Source organism: Aulonocara sp. 'chitande type north' Nkhata Bay, linkage group LG23 (genome assembly GCF_057382095.1).
Source record: "Aulonocara sp. 'chitande type north' Nkhata Bay isolate Kocher_YH1m ecotype deep benthic linkage group LG23, A_spYH_male_GT1.1, whole genome shotgun sequence".
Classification (NCBI taxonomy): domain Eukaryota; kingdom Metazoa; phylum Chordata; class Actinopteri; order Cichliformes; family Cichlidae; genus Aulonocara; species Aulonocara sp. 'chitande type north' Nkhata Bay.
The window spans coordinates 49,313,900-49,338,125 of record NC_141365.1 but is presented as its reverse complement, the minus strand read 5'-3'; the positions used below and the strand labels follow the sequence as shown (position 1 = coordinate 49,338,125).

General features: G+C 45.5%; 1 protein-coding gene across 1 annotated transcript in view; it reads right to left on the bottom strand.

Moving 5' to 3' along the window:
* The window catches only part of LOC147302903 (NACHT, LRR and PYD domains-containing protein 3-like), a 52,632-nt gene extending 28,633 nt beyond the window's left edge, over positions 1 to 23,999 (bottom strand). Inside the window, exons 1-3 of the mRNA XM_086283607.1 lie at positions 23,726 to 23,999; positions 5,366 to 7,136; positions 5,113 to 5,286 (exon numbers count right to left, since the gene is read on the bottom strand). Of these exons, the coding sequence (XP_086139733.1) occupies positions 5,113 to 5,286; positions 5,366 to 7,136; positions 23,726 to 23,999 (2,219 nt within the window). The remainder of the gene's footprint in view (positions 1 to 5,112; positions 5,287 to 5,365; positions 7,137 to 23,725) is intronic.
* Positions 24,000 to 24,226: the final 227 nt, after the last annotated feature.

Sequence of the window (24,226 nt, the reverse complement as noted above, 5' to 3'; positions counted from 1 at the left end):
GGAGCGCGCTCGGTATTTTTCGGCAGCAGAGCAAGAACTCTTGAGTGAGGGATTTCAGGAGTTTCAGAGTTTAATCAGTTGTAGCCACAGCTGCCCTGGGGCAGACTGACAGAAGCCAGGCTGCCATATCGCGCCATCGGCCCCTCTGGCCAACACCAGTAGGCGGTAGGGTAGATTTATTATATTACACTATATTATCCAATATTATATTACATTATATTATAATATGTTATATTTTATCCTCTGTCACATTAGAGCCACGACAGGACCCACTAGAACATGGGAACAGGTAAAAGTGAAATATAAGAATATTCTACAGAATGGTAATATTTATCACTTATATTGCTTTTCGTCTCTTGGAAAGAGACCCTGGAATAATCTGTTTGTTCATAACAGCAACCAAGAAAAGGGCAGAGCAAAAAAGACAGGTGGTGGTCCTGCACCCCCTCGTCAACAAGTTGGTTAAGTAAATAATACCCTCACGGGAATATCGATATCTCTCTATGAGCACACTGTCGCGCTGAGCTAAAGGATCCTGTCTGTCCCGCAATATACGCTGGATTCTGAGGACTCTCCTTATCAATCTTGCACCTTCCGCAATGGGTGGCTCGCGTATACGGACAGGACATGGCTGCGACAGGCTTCCCAAATCCACCTTCGCTTTTATAGCCGTGGTCTCTCATCTTGATTACACAAAGTAATTTGCAATTACTACTCTGAAATATGAATTACATCTGTAATAATCACATACATGTAATAGAATGTTAATAGTACATTTCCCTTTTTTAGGAAATGACCTGTATGTATCTGTGTGAAATCAATAAACAAACAAAGGGTTGCCGATCAATGTTTCTACTATCGATGCGTAGCCCCTGTTAAGCCACCCAGTGATCTCACATTACTTCATCCAGCTATACTAATCGTCAACAACAGGTGTGTTCGGAGTACCGGAATAGCAAGCTCAAAGTTGGCGCGATGATTTGATCTTGGATGTAGTAAGCGAGGTACAAAGAACGGACCCCAGGTAAGAACATTGTTGAGGTTTAAATTTATAATCTTAAATACTTATATGCTGATTATATTGCTTTATAAGAAAGGCCCAAATCTGAGTACACTCTGTGCCGACAGGACTGACAGGAAATTACATGCTTTTGCAGGCGAAAAGTGAAACTAAGCAGAGTGTTTGGTCGAAACTTAAAGTGTGTGTGACGTCTATATAAATGACTAGGCTTGCTGTTTTGTGCTTCAGACCTGGGGTTGTGTGTTCAGGTCTCCATATCCGGATATGTAAAATAAAGATAATCTTTTAAAGTAAAAAGACCACTTTTGAGCCGTGTCTTTTTGGCCATAACGAATACCAAAAGAACCGGAATTTAATAACATTAAAACCAAACAATAAATGAGCAAAGTAGTGCATGATAAATATAGATGACAAATACAAAGTGCAATATAGAAACACTGGGTAAAAAGAAATGAACAATTAAAAAGGAGGATAAAAGATGTGAGCAGTAGTTAAACAGTAGAAATAAATATATAATAAACAAATAAAAATAGATAATAAATGAAAGCCAGGTCTGAAAGGTGAGTTTGGCTTTAAAAGCATGAAAACACACTGCTGTCTTCAGGAAGGCTGCTCCAGTAACTTTCTATGCTCGCTTCGAGGCTGCAGCTAAGGACTCCAACAATGCTAGTGCTAGCGGCGCTAACGGCTGTAGACAGGAAGATACTGCCAGCACTGGAAACGTGCTCGTCATCTCCGAGCATGAAGTAAGGAGAGCCTTCAAGAGAGTGAACACCAGGAAAGCAGCAGGACCAGACGGCATCCTAGGTCGTATCCTAAGAGACTGCGCATACCAGCTAGCTCCTGTGTTCACTGAGATATTCAACATCTCTTTATCTCAGTCGGTGATCCCCACATGCTTCAAAGAGTCCATCATTGTTCCTGTCCCGAAGAAACCCCACCCTGCTTCTCTCAATGACTATCGCCCTGTAGCCCTCACCTCAGTAGTGATGAAGTGTTTTGAACGCCTGGTCAGAGACTTCATCATTTCTTCACCACCAGACACACTGGACCCACTACAGTTCGCTTACCGTCCAAATCGTTCCAAAACGATGCCATCTCTCATCTCCTCCACACATCACTTACTCACTTGGACACTAGAAGGGGGAATTATGTTAAAATGCTCTTCATAGGGGGCAGGGATAGCTCAGTAGGTAAAGTGGGCACCCCATGATCAGAAGGTCGGCGGTTCGAATCCACTTAACGGCTACCCTGAGGTACCCCTGAGCAAGGTACCGTCCCTACACACTGCTCCCCGGGCGCCTGCTTAGTGGGCTGCCCACTGCTTCACTGAGTGAATGGGTCAAATGCAGAGAAAAACAAGTAATTTCCCCATGGGGATCAATAAAGTATCCATTATTATTATTATTATTATAGACTACAGCTCTGCATTTAACACCATAATTCCCTCCACACTCACCACCAAGCTGGAGCATCTGGGACTCAGCTCATCTATGTGTCAGTGGATCTCCAACTTCCTAACTGGCAGACCACAGGCAGTAAGGATGGGCCGACATGTCTCAGCCTCCACCACTCTCAGCACTGGAGCCCCCCAGGGGTGTGTTCTGAGCCCCCTGCTGTACTCTTTGTACACATATGACTGTGTGGCCACTACCAGCTCCACCACCATCATCAAGTTTGCTGACGACACCGTCGTGGTGGGCCTGATCTCTGATAACAACGAGACGGCCTACCTGAAGGAGATTAGGAATCTGGAGAACTGGTGCCAGAGGAACAACCTCCTTCTAAACATCAGTAAGACAAAGGAGCTGATAGTGGACTTCAGCACTAAGCAGGAGAGGAACTACCAGACCCCCGTCATCAACGAGTGCCCAGTGGAGAGAGTGGACAACTTCAAATACCTCGGAGTTCACATCACGCAGGACCTGTCATGGTCCTGTCACATCAACACCATGGTGAAAAAGGCCCAACAGCGTCTCTACCACCTCAGACGCTCGAGAGACTTCCTTTTTTTTTTTTTTTTGTCCCGTTTGGATCTTTAGCCATCAGAATTGTTGTCTTAAGGCCAAGAAAGATGCCAAGCGGATTTATTTTACCAAGTGGATCATCATGGCCTTGCCATATTGGTCCATTTGATTGACCTTTATTATAATTATGAATTTATTTTATTTTCAGTTGCTACAAACGGGACAGACATGACTGTGGGATAGGACAGGGGGAAAGAATGAAAGAAAGAGAGGGAGAGAAAAAAAGAAAAACAAAGGGGAGAAGAGACGGTGAGAAGGGGGGGAAGAGAGAAAAAAACAAACAAACAAAAAAAACAAAACTCCTGGGTCACCTGTATGGAGAAAAAAAAACAGAGGAGAAAGCAAACAACAAAGAGCAACATAATAAGAAAAAAAAAGCACCATCACAATAAACTAGCTAGCAGTAGATATCGATAGTTACTAAATAATAAACGATATTGTGCAGCACGCAAGATAGACAGCGCACAGTGTGCTTTGAGGCAGCAGCCAAGAAAGCTGTAGTCCGCGTCTATGAATACCCATGTGTACACCTGTGTGCATACCTGTGTGGATCAGCATGCTTGCATTCCAAAGGTTTCTCCATGTAATGATCTGCTAGGGAGTGTGGGGAGCCACAGCCCTGTCCTCTATGGTATCAAGCAGGTATGGAGGAGATCAAAACTCCAGACATCCAGAGGCCCCCAGAACACAAGAGACCAAGGAAGACCCACAGAGGGGCAGCCGCGCCACTGTCCCAGTAAGAGCTAAGGAGAGTCCCAGATGAGGGCTCATTCAGCAGCCGCGGAGCAGAAGCCAGGGGGAGTTGCAGTGACGCACCCGTGAGCTCCGCCGGCAGCCAGCTGTGCCTGAGTGACCGAGCCCCAGGCCGAGAGGCCGGGGGCACCCCACCTCCGAAGTGGCCCGAGCGAGCCGCCAAGGAGTGAGCCGGTGTGTACCCGGACGCCGCTTGAGAGACTTCCAACTGCCCTCCAAGGTGCTCAGGAACTTTTACTCGTGCACCATAGAGAGCATCCTGACGGGAAACATCTTAACCTGGTTCGGGAACAGCACCATGCAGGACAGACGAGCTCTACAGAGGGTTGTGCGATCAGCTGAGCGCACCATCCGCTCCGAGCTCCCTGACCTGCACTCAATCTACAGCAGGCGGTGCTGGACCAAGGCCAGGAAGATCGTGAAGGACCTCAGCCATCCCAACAACAGACTGTTCTCTCTGTTGAGGTCAGGAAAGCGATTCCGCTCCCTGAAGACCAACACAGAGAGACTGAGGAGGAGCTTCTTCCTGCAGGCGATACGGTCTCTCAATCACAATCACACCACCACACAGTACTGACCCACACATACAGTTCTTACACACACACTGGACATTCTGGACATTGTTTTCACTTCATCACTTAAATCACTTTAAGCATATTTGCACTGCACAAGACATAATGTGGATTGCACAACACTGGACATTATATTCTTCATTTCAAGCTAATACTTGTACAGCTGCTGTTATTGTGTATATATTTATTTATATTTCTTCATACATTCTTATATAGTTCTATATTGTGTATTTTGTTGTACAGTTATTTTATTTTCAACTTTAATTTATGTATTTTATCTTATTCTTTCCCAGTTAAATTTACCCTTCATTCTAATTTGTGTTGTACAGTTATTTCATTTTTAACCTTAATTTATATTTTATTCCTTCCTAGTTAAATTTACCCTTTTTAATTTTTCATATTTATTTCCTATCTTATTCATAGCCTTTTCCTTTTTTGTTTTCTTTAGGTCACGAGCAGTTGTCCAAGCATTTCACTACATATCGTACTGTGTATGACTGTGTACGTCACAAATAAAATTTGAATTTGAATTTGAAAGTCATCTACATGTGGGTTTAGTTCTGACTTTAGGGACAAGTAAAAAAATAAAATAAAATAAAAACATCTGTCCAGACAACCTGACAGTCAAAAATATAAACTCAGGAACTTAAAAGGAAAATTGTGCTGACTTTGAACGTCCATATCAAGATAAACTTACAGATTTAAGAGTCAAAAAGTGTCAAAAAGTCTGTATCCTTACCTGAGAGTTTCAAGTTTACAGTCAGGACTCTTTAGTCCAACACACAGCAAATCCAATCCTGAATCCTGCAGTTTGTTCGAGCTCAGGTCCAGCTCTCTCAGATGATTGGATGGGGAGCTGAGAATTTCAGACAAAGCTTCAAAGCTTCTTTTTGAGAGTTTACAATAACTCAGCCTGAGGAAGAATAACAATGGAGACATATTCTTTTATTCATCTAGCATTATTAAACATATTTGTTCATAGATTCACTTACAGCACTTTCTTGGATGCTTTGACCACTGGCAGCAGCTTCAAAAATGCCTTCTCTGAACGGGAGTATTTCTCCAGGTCGAACTCATCCAGATCTGATGACAGTAAGATGAAGACCAGAGCCGACCACTGAGCAGGAGACAGTTGATCTGTGGAGAGACGTCCTGATCTCAGGGACTGTTGGATCTCCTCCACTAGAGAACGATCATCCAGTTCATTCAGACAGTGGAGCAGGTTGATGCTTTTCTCTGCAGACAGTTTCCCACTGAGCTTCTTCTTGATGTACTGGACTGTTTCCTGATTGGTCTGTGAGCTACTTCCTGTCTGTGTCAGCATGCATAGAAGATCCTGATTGGTCTGCAGTGAAAGACCCAGGAGGAAGCGGAGGAACAAGTCCAGGTGTCCATTTGGACTCTCTAAGGCTTTGTCCACAGCACTCTGGTAGAAGTCTTTTACAGTAAGTGTTTTCTGGAAGATTTTAAAGCGAGGAGATTGTTTCTTAAGCAGGTTGACTCCAGAGTTGATGAAGGTCAGATAGACATGAAGAGCAGCAAAGAACTCCTGAATGCTCAGATGGACGAAACAGTAAACGACACCGGTGAACATGTGACACTCATCAGCTTTAAAGATCTGTGTGAACACTCCTGAGTACACTGAGGCTTCTCTGATATCGATGCCACACTCTGTCAGGTCTGATTTATAGAAGATCAGGTTTCCTTTCTGCAGCTGATCAAAGGCCAGTTTTCCCAGAGACTCAATGATCTTCCTGCATGAATCTGTCTCAGCTCCTCCATCATACTTGATGTCCTTCGTTTTTAGGTGAAATAGCACAAGGCGTAGGTAGAGCTCTGTGAGAGTCTTAGGCAGATCTTGACTCTCTTTGTTCTTCATGACAAACTCCAGAACTGTAGCAGTGATCCAGCAGAAGACTGGGATGTGGCACATGATGTGGAGGCTTCGTGATGTCTTGATGTGGGAGATGATGCTGCTGGCCTGCTCCGAATCTCCGAATCTCTTCCTGAAGTACTCCTCCTTCTGTGGGTCAGTGAACCCTCTGACTTCTGTCACCATGTCAACAATGTCACAAAGGATCTTATTGGCTGCTGCAGGTCGTGTGGTTATCCAGAGGCGAGCAGAGGGAAGCAGTTTCCCCCTGATGAGGTTTATCAGCAGCACATCCACTGAGGTGGACTTTCTAGGGTCAGTCAGGATTGCAGTTTTGTGGAAGTCCAGAGGAGGTCGACACTCATCCAGACCATCAAAGATGAACACAACCTGGAAGTCTTCAAAGATGTAGATTCCTGCTTTTTTGGTTTCAGTAAAGATGTGATGAACAAGTTCCACCAAGCTGAACTTTTCCTCCTTCAGCAGATTCAGCTCTCTGAAAGTGAATGGAAACATGAACTGGATGTCCTGGTTGGCTTTGCCTTCAGCCCAGTCCAGGGTGAACTTCTGTGTTAGGACTGTTTTCCCAATGCCAGCCACTCCCATTGTCAGCACTGTTCTGATTGGTTTATCTCTTCCAGGTGGGAGTTTAAAGATGTCTTCTTGTCTGATGGTTGTTTCTGGTCTGTCTGGTTTCCTGGATGCTGTTTCAATCTGTCTGACCTCATGTTCATCATTGACCTCTGCAGTCCCTCCCCCTGTGATGTAGAGCTCTGTGTAGATCTGACTCAGGAGGGTCGGGTTTTCTGTTGTAGAAATCCCCTCGAGCACACACTGGAACTTCTGCTTCAGATCTGACTTGAGTTTGAGCTGACACTCAGTGAGAATCTCTGCATGAATAAACAGCAAATGACACAAATGAGAAAACTGCATTCTGGTTACTGTGGTTATGTGTTCAGTTCACTGGACTCTTGGTGTCATGATCCGGGTGAGTCTGAGTAACTTTCCACAGCATCAGCTCTCCTCGCCTGGGTGGAGCCCTCCTCACTCCTCCGTGCTCCTCACCTGTTGCCAATTACTCCGGCAGTATCTATGAGCAGCACTGACAATGAACCTTCTCCAGATTGTGTGCTTAGCACAGTCAGTTCTCTGCCTCACATTTTGTCTTGTGCTCCTCAGCTTGTTTCGCGTAACCCTCTTTTCCTGTTCCCTAGTCGGCACCTGGATACATCTTCCAACTCTCGCCATAAGTCACGCCTCAGGATTCTGGCCTGCCACTGCTGGGAAAACTCACTCTTGCAAACTGCCATCCTCAGCTGCCTGCCTCCCTGTGCACCCACATCTCACTCTGTACCCAGATTTAATTCATCTCCTCCTCCAGCTGATCTCCACCTGCAGCCACGTAACACCTCTTAGTTTTTAAATCTTGGACTCATTCACTACACTGTGGACCACTCTGATTATTATCTCCTTTGTTCCAGTGATCCTGGATAGTTTCTATTCGCCCGATTCTGCCCCTGTTGTTCCTTTGACCTGCCTCAGCTTATGTTCTGGCCTCAGCTCTGCACTTCTCATAATACCTCGCTTGCTGTTGAATTTAGCCGTGATTCAGCTTTCTCTGTCAAGAAATCTAGTAAAATACATTTCTGTTAAAAGTCACTCAGCCTCCGTTTTTTGGTTCTGTGCTTGACTCCATTCCTTTTCATGAGCCATTGAGCCCTGACACTTGGGTTATAACTGAGGGCAGGTTTTATAGAGACACATTCGATTTAATTATGTTTATTTATACAGCACCAAATCAATACTAGCAACATTTCACATATTACATAAACAACACTATGGAGCCAGTGATGAATAAATATGTAGAATAAATGAAAGAATTTCAAGTATAAAAGTTTTTTTTTATTAATTCCTCCAAATAACAACAACAGTCACCCCAATGTGCTTTATATTGTAAGATAAAGAACCTACAATAATACAACAGAAAAAACCCCAACTATCTTTTTGGGTCCTGAAAACTGAAGGCTCTGCCTCCCATTCTACTTTTAAATACTCTGTGAACAACAAGTAGGCCTGCAGAGCGAGAGCGAAGTGCTCTAATAGGGGGATATGGTACTACAAGGTCATTAAGATAAGATGGGGCCTGATTATTTAAGACCTTGTATGTGAGGAGCAGGATTTTGAATTCAATTCTGGATTTAACAGGAAGTCGATACAGGAGAAATCTGCTCTCTCTTTCTAGTCCCTGTCAGGACTCTTGCTGCAGCATTTTGGATTAACTGAAGCCTTTTCAGCGAGTTTTTAGGACTTGCTGATAATAATGAATTACAGTCGTCCAGCCTGGAAGTAATAAATGCATAAACTTGTCACGGCTGGGGCAGCAGTCGTGCGGTGGAGTTAAATGAGGACCCAAGTTGCAGACAGTGGTGGAGATGCGAGTGAGGTTTTATTTACAGTGAACAAACCAAGGTGAGGGCAGAACTAAACATAAACCTAAACTGGAAAAACTACAGTGGCTTGCAAAAGTATTCGGCCCCCTTGAACTTTTCCACATTTTGTCACATTACAGCCACAAACATGAATCAATGTTAGTGGAATTCCAGGTGAAAGACCAACACAAAGTGGTGCACACGTGAGAAGTGGAACGAAAATCATACATCATTCCAAACATTTTGTACAAATAAATAACTGCAAAGTGGGGTGTGCATAATTATTCAGCCCCCTGAGTCAATACTTTGTAGAACCAGCTTTTGCTGCAGTTCCAGCTGCCAGTATGCTGCCCTCACGACACGTGACCCTGTGAGGTTAGACAGCTAGCGAACAAATAGAAGAGGTCTTCCACACAATGCTTGACTTTCTTGTTTTTAGGCTTGACTTTCTTGTTTTTATGTAACTAGAATATGAGAAAAAATGAAAATGAATCGCTGGTTAACACACATCTTAATAACAACTTGCCGATTAGCCTAGCTTAACATGTACATTACATCAGCATACAGTTCGCTCCATGTATCAGAATGAGAATCAGAATCAGAGCTTGCACAGTAGAGAAGAGGAGGAGGTAAGTGACGGACGGAAGTGAGGTAAGTGACGGAAGTGATGTTGTAGGTGACGTCAGACGCCGGAGATTTTGGCGGAGAAAAAGCAAATGGTAGCATAGAGTTTAACAAAGGTTTTTCCAAGCTTCAGTATTACCAAATATACTTGTATGACTATAATTGTCATATAACTAACAACATCTGTTTTATCATCTCTAACACCCTGGAGGACAACGGGGAGAGTTTAGACGCTCTCCAAGATTACATCGACCGCTGTTTTCAAGATTTAGTAATGCATAAGGCCCAGAGTGCATCTTCCCCGGCCAAAATCGAGACGCCGTCATCGAAGAGAAGTCGCCAGGCAGACTCCCCCGGTACAACATCGCCTGCCGGCAAAGACATCGCAGAAATCCTGGAGTCAATCGACAAGCGATTGTCCAGTTTCGATGCGAGGCTGTCCCTGGTGGAGATTTTACACCGGGAATTTAAATCTCTGAGAGAATCCCTGGAATTCAGCCAGCGGCAGGTGGAAACGCTTGCCGCTGAAAATGCCACGCTACGGGAGTCGGTTAAATCTCTCACCGATAACGTGACCCAGCTAAACATTGAAAATAAAAAAATAAAAGAGTCCGTTATCGATCTACAAGCCCGTAGCATGAGAGATAATCTTGTGTTTTCTGGTATTCCAGAAACTGCCGGAGAGGACGCAGAGGCAACGGTGAAAAGCTTCATTAAAATCCACCTGAAGCTGCCGGAGGACACCGTAAAGAACATCGACTTCGATAGAGTACATCGCTTGGGGGGCGCGCGGTCGCGGACCGGGAGACCACGGCCTATTGTGGCCAAATTCAGTCAATTCAAACAGAAGGAACAGGTGAAGAGTCGCGGCAGAGAGCTGAAAGGAACGGACTTCAGCGTGAACGACCAGTTCCCCAAAGAGATCCTGGAACGACGCAAGGTCCTGTTCCCAGTTCGACGTAGCTTTATCCAGAAAGGCTCCCGTGCTGTCATCGCTGTGGACCGGCTCTACGTGGACGGACAGCTGTACCGCGACCCCGGCACCACACCGTGGTTATACTGACTGCACTCCAGATAAGAACCCGCTACACTCTTTTCTTATTCATTCACACTTTCTCCTTTAAAATGTGTTTAACCTAGTAATATCAGTAGGATGTCATAGCAGATCGCGGGGCGGTCGTGGCTCAAGAGTTGGGAGTTCGCCTTGTAATCGGAAGGTTGCCGGTTCGAGCCCCGGCTTGGACAGTCTCGGTCGTTGTGTCCTTGGGCAAGACACTTTACCCGTTGCCTACTGGTGGTGGTCAGAGGGCCCGGTGGCGCCAGTGTCCGGCAGCCTCGCCTCTGTCAGTGCGCCCCAGGGTGGCTGTGGCTACAATGTAGCTTGCCATCACCAGTGTGTGAATGTGTGTGTGAATGGGTGGATGACTGGATATGTAAAGCGCTTTGGGGTCCTTAGGGACTAGTAAAGCGCTATATAAATACAGGCCATTTACCATTTACCATATAACACCGTCACCCTCCGTCATTGCTTTAATTGGAATGTTTCCGTTTCGTTTCCTTTTTTTTGTTGTCGCTCACAGTTCATGTGGTTTCTTTCTTTCTCTTGTCTTTCACTGCTGTGGTCACCTACTCCCCCACTCACCTACAAACAACACCCTCTATTTCTCCATATTTTCACAACACGATCACGCAAACACATCAGCTCAACGGCAGCACATTCACAACAGCCTCACAGCACGCACAGACTTGCAGGACACATAAGCAAGCCACGCTTGTTCATATTAGTGAATATTCACACACATAGTCAGACTTATGGAGTCTCTCACCACACTTCTTTTTCTCTTTCTATTTATAAACAAGGGATGTTTCCATATTCTCTCCACCTGTCTAAACGAAACACCCAGCATACATCATTAAACATACACGCACAATTATGGGCATGCTGAGGTTTGTCACATGGAATGTAAATGGAGCTGGCACCAGAGGAAAGAGGTTAAAAATATTTAACCAGCTTAAAAAACTACAGGCAGATGTTGTTTTATTACAAGAAACTCACAAACCTGTCACAGGTTTAAATGAACTTAAAACACCTGAGTTTCCTAACGTGTTTGCAGCCGGTTATAATTCTAGACAACGGGGAGTAGCAATTTTAATACATAAAAATGTTAATTTTACAGTACTCGATACAGTTATAGATCCAGAGGGTAGATTTCTAATTATTAAACTATCAATATTGAACAAAAAACTATGTATTGTTAGTATATATGGTCCAAATGTTGATGAACCCTCATTCTTCCACGGTTTTTTTAGTGCACTCTCTGAACACCTTGATTGCACACTCATTCTTGGCGGTGACCTCAACCTTGGACTAAATGAAGAAATGGATAGGCTCAACACAACAGGAACTCAGCGTAATTGGCAGTCCACAAATATAATCAAACAGTATATGAATGACTTTGGTCTTTGCGATGCATGGCGCTCTCTTCACCCCACCAGTAAGGAATATACTTTTTTCTCGCATGTTCATCACTCTTACTCTCGTCTGGATTATTTTTTGGTCAGCAGCTCACTGCTGTGTGACATTTCAGACACTGAGATTCATCCTATAGCTGTCAGCGATCATGCTCCTGTATCTTTAACACTAATGCACAAGAATAATACTACGCCAAGTAAAAACTGGAGATTTAATATATCACTACTTAAAGATGAAGACTTTATTAAATACTTTAAAAAGGAATGGACTTCATATTTAGACTTTAATGACACTCCCGGAATATCTGCTTCTGTTCTATGGGAAGCAGGGAAAGCTGTGATGAGAGGTAAAATAATTTCTTTCTCATCACACAAAAAGAAAGAAGAAAACAAAAATATTCAGGAATTAGAAAAAAACATCAAATCACTAGAAGAAGCCTACGCGTCCCACCAAGATCAGGAAACATTGAACAAAATATGCAAAACAAAACTAGAATTAAATGAAACTATTAATAAAAAAACACAATTCCTTATACAAAGACTTCGCTTGCAGAATTTTGAACACAGTAACAAATCAGGTCGATTTCTAGCTAACCAGCTAAAAATAAATAAAGAAAAAACAACTATATGTGCTGCTAAAGATTTATCGGGGAACACAATATATGATCCTGGAAGAATAAACAACATTTTTAGGGATTTCTATGAAACTTTATACTCACCACAAATAAACCCATCTAAAAATGAAATTGATCTGTTTCTTGACAACGTAACTCTTCCAAAATTACTAGACAGTCAAGCAATGGAATTGGATTCGCCACTGACGCCAAGTGAACTCCAGGAAGCCCTGATAAGTATGCCCAATAATAAGGCTCCAGGTCCAGACGGCTTCCCTGCAGAATTCTACAAAGAATTCTGGACAATTTTGGCACCAGTATTCCACAGCATGTTGCAGGAAATCGAGGAAAAGGGCAGACTACCACCAAATATGAATTCTGCCAACATTAGTCTCCTGCTAAAACCAGGCAAAGACCCTTTATTTCCCTCAAGCTATCGTCCAATTTCTCTTTTAAATGTAGACCTTAAAATAATCTGCAAAGCTCTCTCAAAGAGATTAGAGAAAATGACCCCCCTCTTAATTCATCCTGACCAAACTGGTTTCATAAAAGGTCGGCACTCCTCAACAAACACTCGTAGATTACTTAATTTAATAGACTACTCATACGATAAAAACATCGAAGCCATAATATTATCTCTAGATGCAGAAAAAGCATTTGACAGAGTTAATTGGAAATTTTTATTCGCAACTTTACACAAATTTGGTTTTGGAAACTCTTTCATAAACTGGATAAGAATATTATACAATTCCCCAACGGCTCGTATCAGAACAAATGACCAGACATCCTCCAGCTTCTGTCTCCTGAGGGGCACCAGACAGGGATGCCCACTCTCCCCCTCACTTTTTGCAATTTTTATCGAACCTCTAGCAGCAGCATTTAGACAGGCTACAACAATTAAGGGCATAAAATGTAAGAACATAGAACATAAAATCAGTCTCTATGCGGATGATGTGTTGCTTTTTCTGCAAAACACACAAACCAACCTCTCTGAGGTAATTACTTTAATAAACTGGTTTTCAAGAGTTTCAGATTATTCAATTAACTGGCCAAAATCTACAGTTCTCCCCATTAACTGCTCCTTCCATAATTCTTCCTCTGCCCCACTGCAATCCGGAAATATTAAATATTTAGGTATTAATATCTCTCCTAAGCTTTCAGACTTAACTAAACTAAACCACATCCCACTTCTAAAGAAAGTAGAAGGCGATCTGACTAGATGGAAATCTTTACCCATATCACTCATGGGAAGGGTCGCCACTATAAAAATGATGATCTTGCCAAAAATAAATTACTTATTTTTGATGATCCCTAACAAACCATCACAAGATTGGTTCAGATCTCTGGATTCATATATTTCCAAATTCCTTTGGAAAGATAAACCCCCGCGTATTAGCTTAAAAACGCTACAAAGAACCAAGGATAGAGGAGGATTAGATCTGCCTAATTTTTACCAATACTTCTTAGCCAACAGGCTTCAGTTCATCTCAGAATGGTTAAAACATACCTTCTTAGTTGAGCCCTGGCTAGATGTTGAACAGGCACTATGCAAGGATCTAGAGATTTCAGACCTACCATTTATTAGCTCAAACATCAAAAGACATGAATGCTTTAAAAGTATCAACATCAGCTTTTCTCTAACAGCATGGTGGGAGTTTCTAAAAATAATGGAGTCTTCATTAATCCCATGCAAACGTACACCTATCTGGAATAACCCTGACATATTACAAAACAATAATATGATTAATTTCCCAGAATGGAGTTGTAAAGGAATTAAATACTTAGAACATATATTAGAGGGAACAGAATTTATTCCATTTGACAGACTAGTTGAACAATATGGGATCAACAAGACAAGGTTTTTAGAATATCAACAAATTAAATCCATAGTAAAAAAGAAATTTAACCTCAGTCAAGTTGAATTACAAACACCACTAAGTGCGGCACATTTTCTTACTCTTAAATCCCCCAAATTATTATCTAAAATATACAGAACACTTTCTAAATTAGATGAATCAATATCCCTTCCTACTGCAAAGTGGGAAGCAGATTTATCAGTCAACCTAGACCAAAACTTCTGGTCTCAGATTTGCTTAAAAACTTTTAAATTAATTAAAAATCCCAGTCTGCAATTAATACAATACAAAATACTTCATAGAGTGCACTATACAGGTCATCGGATGTTCAAGATGGGCTTTACATCTTCCAACAACTGCTCACACTGTCAAGGCAATACACCAGACAATTACATCCACGCTCTTTGGTTCTGTCCACCAGTGCAAAAGTTTTGGCGCGAGATATGTGAAGACTTATCAAAATGTCTGAAATGTAACATTCCAACCTCCCCCTTAGTGTGTTTGTTGGGCAGCTTAGATAATGTCACTTCAGAAAAGAATATAGCCCATATGATCTTCACTGCCCTATGCATAGCCAAGAAAACAGTCCTCATGAACTGGAAAAATAAAAATAATCTTAATTCTAACCAATATAGAAATTATCTATTAGATTACATTAGTCTTGACACAGCCTCTGCCACCACATTAGATCAATTGCTCTGGGCCCCTTTTATCAGCTCCATCACCTAGTGGGGGTGGGGGGTCATAGTTTGGTCCCGCCTTCACTGTTGTGATTGGTGAGGGGGTAGGGACAGGCTTAGGGCGTCGGGGGGTTCCCCGGAGGCATCTTCCTTGGGGGGCTCAACCCGGGGTAGCGGTCACGTCCGGTTGAGGGCTCTGTTGGCTCTCAGGTGACTGTTTCCTCGCGGCTGCGTGCAGCGGGGCTAGGGGAGGGTCTGTGCTGACGGACGCGGGTTACTGACCTGGCAACCTGGCTGCCCCTGGGTGGGTCCGGGATGGGCGTGAGGTTCTGGGGGCGCTCCGTCTCTGGGCTGGGGCCCGGGCCGGGCCTCGGGGGCTCGGGTCCTGGTTGGTGTGTTGCCGGGGTTGTGGGCGGGTGGGTGCATGGGGGCCCGCCCCTGGAGCAGGGTGCCGCCGGTGCATCGAGCCGCCTGGGGGGCTCTTCAACTGGTGGGGGGGATGGTCACATCTTGCAGGAGCTTTCTTCTCTCAGGAACTCTCTGCAGGAGGGGGAGATACAGGAGAGGTGGAGGAAGATCTCAGCCTGGGCGTTTACCGTCTTATGTAGTCTGGAAGATGTGTGGTTGGTGGGGTGGGTGCAGTTTTCTCTGTGGTGGGGTTGGGTGGACTGTCCAGGGCTCTGTGGAGCCGGGGGGCGCTACTGCACTGGGCCCCGGTCTGATGGGCCTGGGCCCCCCTTCCCTGGCGGGTCGCGGAGGGTGGGAGTGCCTACTGGGGTCAGCGGGGGAGCTGGCCCCAGGGAGGGGTTACCTGCCCCTCCCTTCCTTCCCTCCCCATCTCCAGCTGCCTCCCTCTTCCCGCTCCTCCACAACCACCCACACATGCAGGGCCTTGGAGTGGGGGTATGTCACCAGGGTGCAGAGGAGGCTAACCCCCCCCCCCCCCCTGTCCCCTTCTGGCTGCCTCTGCCTCAATTTTATCCCACAACTTAGACATTCACATTATTCACACTCTCATTACACATACATATAGGATCTTGGGGGTGGGCACAATCACGGAGTCCAAATCACCATCAGGGTGTATACCTCACCCCTGACGTCGTTGCCCACCTCTCAATTTTAAATACACTTAGTCATTGAGGGCTAGCAGGAGGGACTATGCGCTTACCTGCTGCTCCTTGGCAGGTAGCTCCATGCCCTCCTGGGTTTTAATTGCACCTTAGAACACATATGCATCAACACTACAATGAGCGGGTGGAGGGAGGTTTGGAGTCTTCTCCCACCCCCATTCTCTGCGGCCTGCTGGAGCGGGAGGGCTAGTAGGAGGAGTTGGCCGTCCGACTGCGGTCTGGGGTGTGGGGCCTCCCTGCTGCTGCGGAGTCGGGGTGGTCTGCCTCTCCCCACCGCAGGGAAAAGGGTAACACCACCTGGGTCTGGGTGCAATTCCCCCCTCCAGGGGCAAGGGTACCTAGACCCGGTTTGTAGAGTACGCTTGGGGAGTGTGATTGTGTGTACGGCGTCTCTTTATGTCTGTCTCCACGTTGGTTGAGTGTGGAGTGAGTGCATATGAGAGCATGAGGGTGGGAATGGATGTTTGTGTCTGTGTGTGCCTGTATGTCTGTGTCTATATGTCAGGTTGGGTATCAGACGCCACCTCTCTGGGGACACCTCAGGCCCTCCAAGGTTTGGAGGCCTATCTCCACCCACCACCACTTCCCCTGCCGGTGGCGGACTCCCTCAGGTGTCGGTGTGTTGGTGGTTCTTTGTGTCTGGGGGTGGGCGTCCGGGTACACACCGGCTCACTCCTTGGCGGCCGCTTGTCGGGGCCTGGGGCCTGGGGCTCGCTCGGGCCCCTTTGGAGGTGGGGTGCCCCCGGCCTCTCGGCCTAGGGCTCGGTCACTCAGGCGCAGCTGGGGGCCGGCGGAGCTCACGGGCGCGTCACTGCAACTCCCCCTGACTTCTGCTCCGCGGCTGCTGGGCGAGCCCTCATCTGGGACTCTCCTCAGCTCTTACTGGGACAGTGGCGCGGCTGCCCCTCTGTTGGTCTTCCATGGTCTCTTGTGTTCTGGGGGCCTCTGGATGTCTGGAGTTTTGATCTCCTCCATACCCGCTTCACACCCTGGAGGACGGGGCTGTGGCCCCCCCACACTCCCTAGCAGATCATTACATGGAGAAACCTTTGGAATGCAAGCATGCTGATCCACACAGGTATGCACACATGGGTATTCACAGACGCGAACTAAAGCTTTCTTGGCTGCTGCCTCAAAGCACACTGTGCGCTGTCTATCTTGCGTGCTGCACAATATCGTTTATTACTTAGTAAATACTGATATCTATGACTAGCTAGTTTATTGTGATGGTGCTTTGTTTTCTCTATTATTATGTTGCTCTTTGTTGTTTGCTGTCTCCTCTGTTTGTTTTTGTTTGTTTGTTTGTTTGTTTTTTTTCTCCATACAGGTGACCCAGGAGTTTTTTTTTTTTTTTTTGTCTCTCTTCCCCCCCCCTTCTCACTGTCTCTTCTCCCCTTTGGTTTTCTTTCTTTCTCTCCCCCTCTCTCTCATTCATTCCCCCTGTCCTATTTATTAAAAAAAAAAAAAAAGAGAATCAGAATCAGAATGGGTTTATTGCCAGATGTTGAGGTTTACAACATTAGGAAATTGCTGCGGTGCTTCAGTGCAAACAATAAGAATTAAAGTGCTATGTAGAAAGAAAGATATGTGCATGAGATATACATGAGATATATACATGAGAATAAGAATTATGAGTGCTACGTAGAAAGATATATACATGAGTGCAGGTGGTGATCAGTGCCAAACATATATACATGAGAATAAGAATTAAGAGTGCTACGTTGAAAGATATATACATGAGTGCAGGTGGTGATCAGTGCCAGACATGAAATGATGCAGTGACACAGCGTAGGGTCATGTGTTAGTGGCGGGGACAGTCATGTGGTTATTGTTCATGTGTCCAACAGCAGAGGGGAAGAAACTGTTCTTGTGGCGAGAGGTTCTGGTGCGAATGGACCGGAGCCTCCTGCCTGAGGGGAGCAGGTCAAACAGACTGTGTCCAGGGTGAGAAGGGTCAGCTGAGATCCGGGCTGCACGCCGCAGTGTCCTGGAGGTGTACAGGTCCTGCAAAGATGGGAGTCTGCAGCCAATCACCTTCTCAGCAGAGCGCACAACACGCTGCAGTCTCTGTTTGTCCCTGATAGTGGCTCCAGCGTACCACACGGTGATGGAGGAGGTGAGGATGGACTCGATGATTGCAGTGTAGAATTGCATCATCGTCCGTGTTGGCAGGTTGAATTTCTTCAGCTGCCTCAGGAAGTACATCCTCTGCTGGGCTTTCTTGATGACGGAGGTGATGGTGGGCTCCCACTTCAGGTCCTGGGTGATGGTGGTACCCAGGAAGCGGAATGAGTCCACAGAGGTGATGGGGGTGTCAGTCAGGATGATGGGGGGGAGTGGGGCTGTGTGCGTCCTGAAGTCCACAATAATCTCCACTGTCTTCTGGGCATTCAGCACCAGGTTGTTGTGGCTGCACCAGGACACCAGACGTTCAACCTCTCTCCTGTAGGCAGACTCATCCCCGTCAGAGATGAGTCCAATAACGGTGGTGTCATCTGCGAACTTGATTAGCTTGACAGACTGGTGGGTGGAGGTGCAGCAGTTGGTGTACAGGGAGAAGAGCAGAGGAGAAAGAACACAGCCCTGAGGGGAGCCGGTGCTGATGGTCCGGGAGTCCGAGACATTCTTCCCCAGCCTCACGTGCTGCTTCCTGTCCGTCAGGAAGTCAGTGATCCACCGGCAGATGGGATCAGGCACATTCATCTGGGAAAGCTTGCCTCGGAGATGGTCTGGAAGGATGGTGTTGAAGGCAGAGCTGAAGTCCACAAACAGGATCCTGGCGTAGGTTCCTGGGGAGTCCAGATGCTGCAGGATGAAGTGTAGGGCCATGTTGATGGCGTCGTCTACAGACCTGTTGGCTCTATATGCAAACTGCAGGGGGTCCAGGAGGGGGGCCGTGAGGGTCTTGAGATGGGAGAGAACTAGGCGCTCAAATGACTTCATGACCACAGATGTCAGAGCCACGGGTCTGTAGTCATTTAGTCCAGTGATCCTAGGTTTCTTGGGGACAGGGATTATGGTAGAGGACTTGAAGCAGGCAGGCACATGACATGCCTCCAGTGAGGAGTTGAAGATGCCAGAAAACACTGGGGCCAGCTCGTTTGCACAGTGTCTGAGGGTGGCAGGAGACACACCGTCTGGGCCGGGAGCTTTCCGAGCATTCAGGTTCTTAAACTGCTTCCTCACATCTGCTTCATGAATATGAAGAGTTGTGGTCGGAGGAGGTGGTGTGAAATCCTCTTTTGTGTGGGGTGAGGAGGGGGGTGTTGTAGGTGAACAGTTTGAAGGTGGTGATGGCTCTATGGAGGGGGGAGAGGTGGGGGAATGAGTGTCCAAAGTGCCTCTATTGTTGGGGTCGTTGGAGGTGTGAAGGCTGCCTGATGGCTCGTCAAAACGGCAGTAGAAGTCGTTGAGGGTGTTGGCCAAGAGCAAGTCGTCAGTGGAGTGGGGGGTTTTAGGCTTGTAGTTTGTAATATTCCTAAAACCTTTCCACACAGAGGCCGAGTCATTCTCTGAGATCTGCTGCTGCATCTTCTCAGAGTGCTGATGTTTGGCAATGTCCACTTCCTTAGTGAACTTGTACTTGGCCTCTCTGTAGCAGTCCCTGTCTCCGCTTCTGAACGCCTTACTCTTTTCCAGCCACAGCTTTTTGAGTTTAGGGGTAAACCAGGGTTTGTCATTGTTATAACTCACCCTGGTGCGTGATGGCACAATGCTGTCCTCACAGAAGTGGATATAGGAGGTGACAGTGTCCGTAAACTCGTCCAAGCTGTTAGAAGCAGCCTTCAATGTGTCCCAGTCTGTGGTCTCCAAACACGTGCGAAGCTCCTCCACAGCCTCGTTGCTCCACAGTTTTTTAGTCCTCACGACAGGTTTGGAGAGCTTCAGCCTCTGTCTGTACGCGGGGATTAGGTGGATCATGACGTGATCAGAAAGTCCGAGTGAAGCGCGCGGCACCGCGCGATAGGCCCCGCTGATCGTGCTGTAGCAGTGGTCCAATGTCCTCTCCTCTCTGGTCGGGCATTTAATATACTGCTTGTATTTCGGAAGCTCATGGCTCAGATTGGCTTTGTTAAAGTCCCCAAGAGCAATGATGAGAGAGTCCGGGTATGTCCGCTCCGTGTGGAGAATCTGCTCTGCGAGTGAGCACTGAGCTGCTCGCGCATCCGCGTCTGGCGGGATGTAAACAGCGGCCAGGATGAATGAAGCAAACTCCCGCGGAGAATAAAACGGTTTGCAGTGAATAAAAAGATATTCCAGAGAGGGAGAGCAGTGCTGAGCAATCACTGTTACATCTGTGCACCAGCCACTATTGATGTAGAAGCAGACACCTCCACCTTTGGTTTTACCGGAGAGAGCGGCCTGCCGGTCCGCGCGCAGCAGATGAAAGCCCTCCAGCTTGAGCGCGCAGTCCGGGATGTCCTCACTGAGCCACGACTCCGTAAAACATAAGACACAGGAGGAGGCAAAGTCTCTGTTCATGCTTCTCATCAGGGCCAGTTCGTCTATCTTATTCCAGAGTGAGCGTACATTAGAAAGGAAGATCCCAGGAAGGGCCGTTCTCAGTCCGCGTTTCCTCAAACGCACGAGTACGCCGGCTCGCTTACCTCTCTTTCGACGTCTCACTTTCCTGATCAGAGTCAGCAGTAAATCTGCCGCAGATGCGACAAATATCGGAAATAAATCCACAGGCGTTGTAGTCCTGCAGTTAAGGAGCTCTTCTCTGGTGTAAGAATATCCAGAGGAGTGCCCAGACACAGAAGAAATGCACAAAAACAAGACAAAAGTAACGCACTGAAGCACCAGGGCATCTTGGTTTGTAAACACATATAACGACTGTCTCTACACATGTCAATACTCACAAAGACGAACGTTTTCCGAACGTTTTCCGAGGTGCGAACGTGTAGAGCACTCTTAGCGTGAACATGAACTAGTCCCTATTTAATAACTGCCGGAGCACTTTTTCACGACATCATAAGCGAAAGGGTACATCAAAGATAGGTTAGTGAACAGGACGCTCCCTCGCTCCATTTCCGCACATAGGATACAAAGATCTCTTGTGGAAATGATGTCTCACTCTGAGCTTATTTATCACTCTGCTTATGTGGCTCAATCAGCACACACACCAACCGCTGACTTTTGACTCAAGGGCATAACAGCCAGTCTTTTAGGGTATGTCTCTACCAGCTTTGCACATCTACAGACTGAAATTCTTGCCCATTCTTCTTTGCAAAACAGCTCCAGCTCAGTCAGATTAGATGGGCAGCGTTTGTGAACAGCAGTTTTCAGATCTTGCCACAGATTCTGGATTGGATTTAGATCTGGACTTTGACTGGGCCGTTCTAACACATGGACATGTTTTGTTTTAAACCATTCCATTGTTGCTCTGGCTTTATGTTCAGGGTCGTTGTCCTGCTGGAAGGGGAACCTCCGCCCCAGTCTCAAGTCTTTTGCAGACTCCAAGAGGGTTTCTTCCAAGATTGCCCTGTATTTGGCTCCATCCATCTTCCCATCAACTCTGACCAGCTTCCCTGTCCCTGCTGAAGAGAAGCACCCCCAGAGCATGATGCTGCCACCACCATATTTGACAGTGTTCAGAGTCATGTGCAGTGTTAGTTTTCCACCACACATAGCGTTTTGCATTTTGAACAATAAGTTCCATTTTGGTCTCATCTGACCTGAGCACCTTCTTCCACATGTTTGCTGTGTCCCCCACATGGCTTGTGGCAAACTGCAAACGGCACTTCTTATGGTTTTCTGTTAACAATGGCTTTCTTCTTGCCACTCTTCCATAAAGGCCAACTTTGTGCAGTGCACGACTAATAATTCCCCCACCTGAGCTGTAGATCTCTGCAGCTCGTCCAGAGTCACCATGGGCCTCTTGGCTGCATTTCGGATCAGCACTCTCCTTGTTCGGCCTTGTTCGATTACACACAGGTGCACTCTATTTAGTCATTAGCACTCATCAGGCAACGTCTATGTGCAACTGACTGCACTCAAACCAAAGGGGGCTGAATAATTACGCACATCCCACTTTGCAGTTATTTATTTGTAAAAAATGTTTGGAATCATGTATGATTTTCATTCCACTTATCATGTGTACACCAGTTTGTGTTGGTCTTTCACGTGGAATTCCAATAAAATTGATTCATGTTTGTGGCTGTAACGTGACAAAATGTGGGAAAGTTCAAGGGGGCCGAATACTTTTGCAAGCCACTGTAACAGACAAACCTGAAAACATAAGGACAGCGGGGAATACACAGAGATGACACAAAGAAGGCTGGATAGAGAGACGAGTAGTAACACTGATTAACACAGTAATGCAGACGACACAACGAGGAACACAGGCAGACACATACTATAAATACACACAAGGTAATGAGAGAATGACACACAGGAGGGGAGCACAGCTGATCCTAATTCACAAGACGAGACACAAACCTTCAAAGTAAAACAGGAAACAGACTGTTTTACAACACAAACTCGGGGACACGAACAGAACACAGAGGAAAGACACAGGTAGAGATCAACCTAAGAACTAATACAAAATCAGAATTAACACAAAGTACACAAGGTGATACCAAAAATGAAACAAAACGCTGAACGACCCAGGACCATGACAGAACTAGTTTTTCAGCGTCACTCTGAGACAGGATATTTCTAACTTTAGAGATGTTGCACAAATGGAAGAAAGCAGTCTTGCATATTTGTTTAATATGTGCGTTGAAGGACATGTCCTGGTCAAAAATGACTCCAAGGTTCCTCACAGCGTTACTGGAGGCCAAGGTAATGCCATCCAGAGTAAGAATCTGCTTAGATACCATATTTCTAAGATTTTCAGGGCCGAGTACAATAACCTCAGTTTTATCTGAATTAAGAAGCAGAAAGTTAGCGGCCATCCAGGTCTTTATGTCTTTAAGACGTTCCTGCAGTTTAACTAATCGGTGTGTGTTATCTGACTTCATGGACAGATGGAGCTGGGTATCATCTGCATAGCAGTGTAAATGTATGCTATGTCTTCTAATGATGCTGCCTAAGGGAAGCTTGGTAACGGGAGCGTTGCCAGCAGAAGGCTGAAGTGGAATCTCCCAGAAAGCTGCAGAAGAAAAAACATGAGCTGAAATGGTGGATTTTAGTCATATAAGGAGAACTGTGGCTTTCCTCCAACCTTTGACCAATCACCTTAGTGTCCTGTTTATCAACCATAATAAAAAGCATTTACTGTGTGGGCATTTTTTTGTTTGGGTCTCCAAACAGCAGAAAGAAATGGCAGCCATTTTTTTTAACTTTACCTTCAACTGGTAAATAGATTTAAGAGAAAGCACTTTGATCATATTTGTGACGTGTCCCAAACTGTTGTTGTCGCCTCATTTATGTTGATAAAACAGCTCTAAAACCAATCTGACAATATAAATCTGTAAAATGGGCAGAAAACCTGCTGCTGGTCCCATTTTAATCAAACCAACCCAAAGAGCAGATATTCATGTGTACACAGGAGGTTATTTGTGCAGATGCATAAAACACAAACTGTTGGCTTTCTGCAGTCTCTCACTCCTGAAAGTGTTGGCAAGTGTTTTGGATTTATTATTTATATGGATTTTAATGGCACCTGTGTAATGTTAACTAAGGTTTTTATTGTTTATGTGTTTTTTGTTTAGTCATTCCCTGACTTACCTGTGGGTTCTGGGATGGTTTTATTTAAATTCTCCAACAGATCATTCCTGTTTATCCTCCCCAAAAGATTTTTAGCAACTTCAAAAGTGTTGATAGAGTAGGTATCAAACATCAGATCCACTATGTCCGTCCTCTCTGCATTCTCCAGTTCACTCTCTGGGATTGCTGGTAAACCTTCTACAGACCCATTCTTCAGATGCCACTTAAATTCTTCAAAGTCATCACGTCCCAAATCCTTCAAAGTCCCCAGAAGGATTTCTTTAGGTGTCGTCATCTTTTACCCTGTAAGGATCCGATAAACAACGACTGTAACAACAGCTGGAGAGGTAATTGTCTGATTTATCAGAATTTAACTTGATTCTAACAGCAGTTCATCACTACCACCAATAAATTTCTAAGGCTCAGAATGCAACAAAATTGCACATGAAGAAGCACATAGAGAAGTATCCAAGTAACACTTTGCTACAATATAAAACAAACTATTATAAATAAAGAAAATAT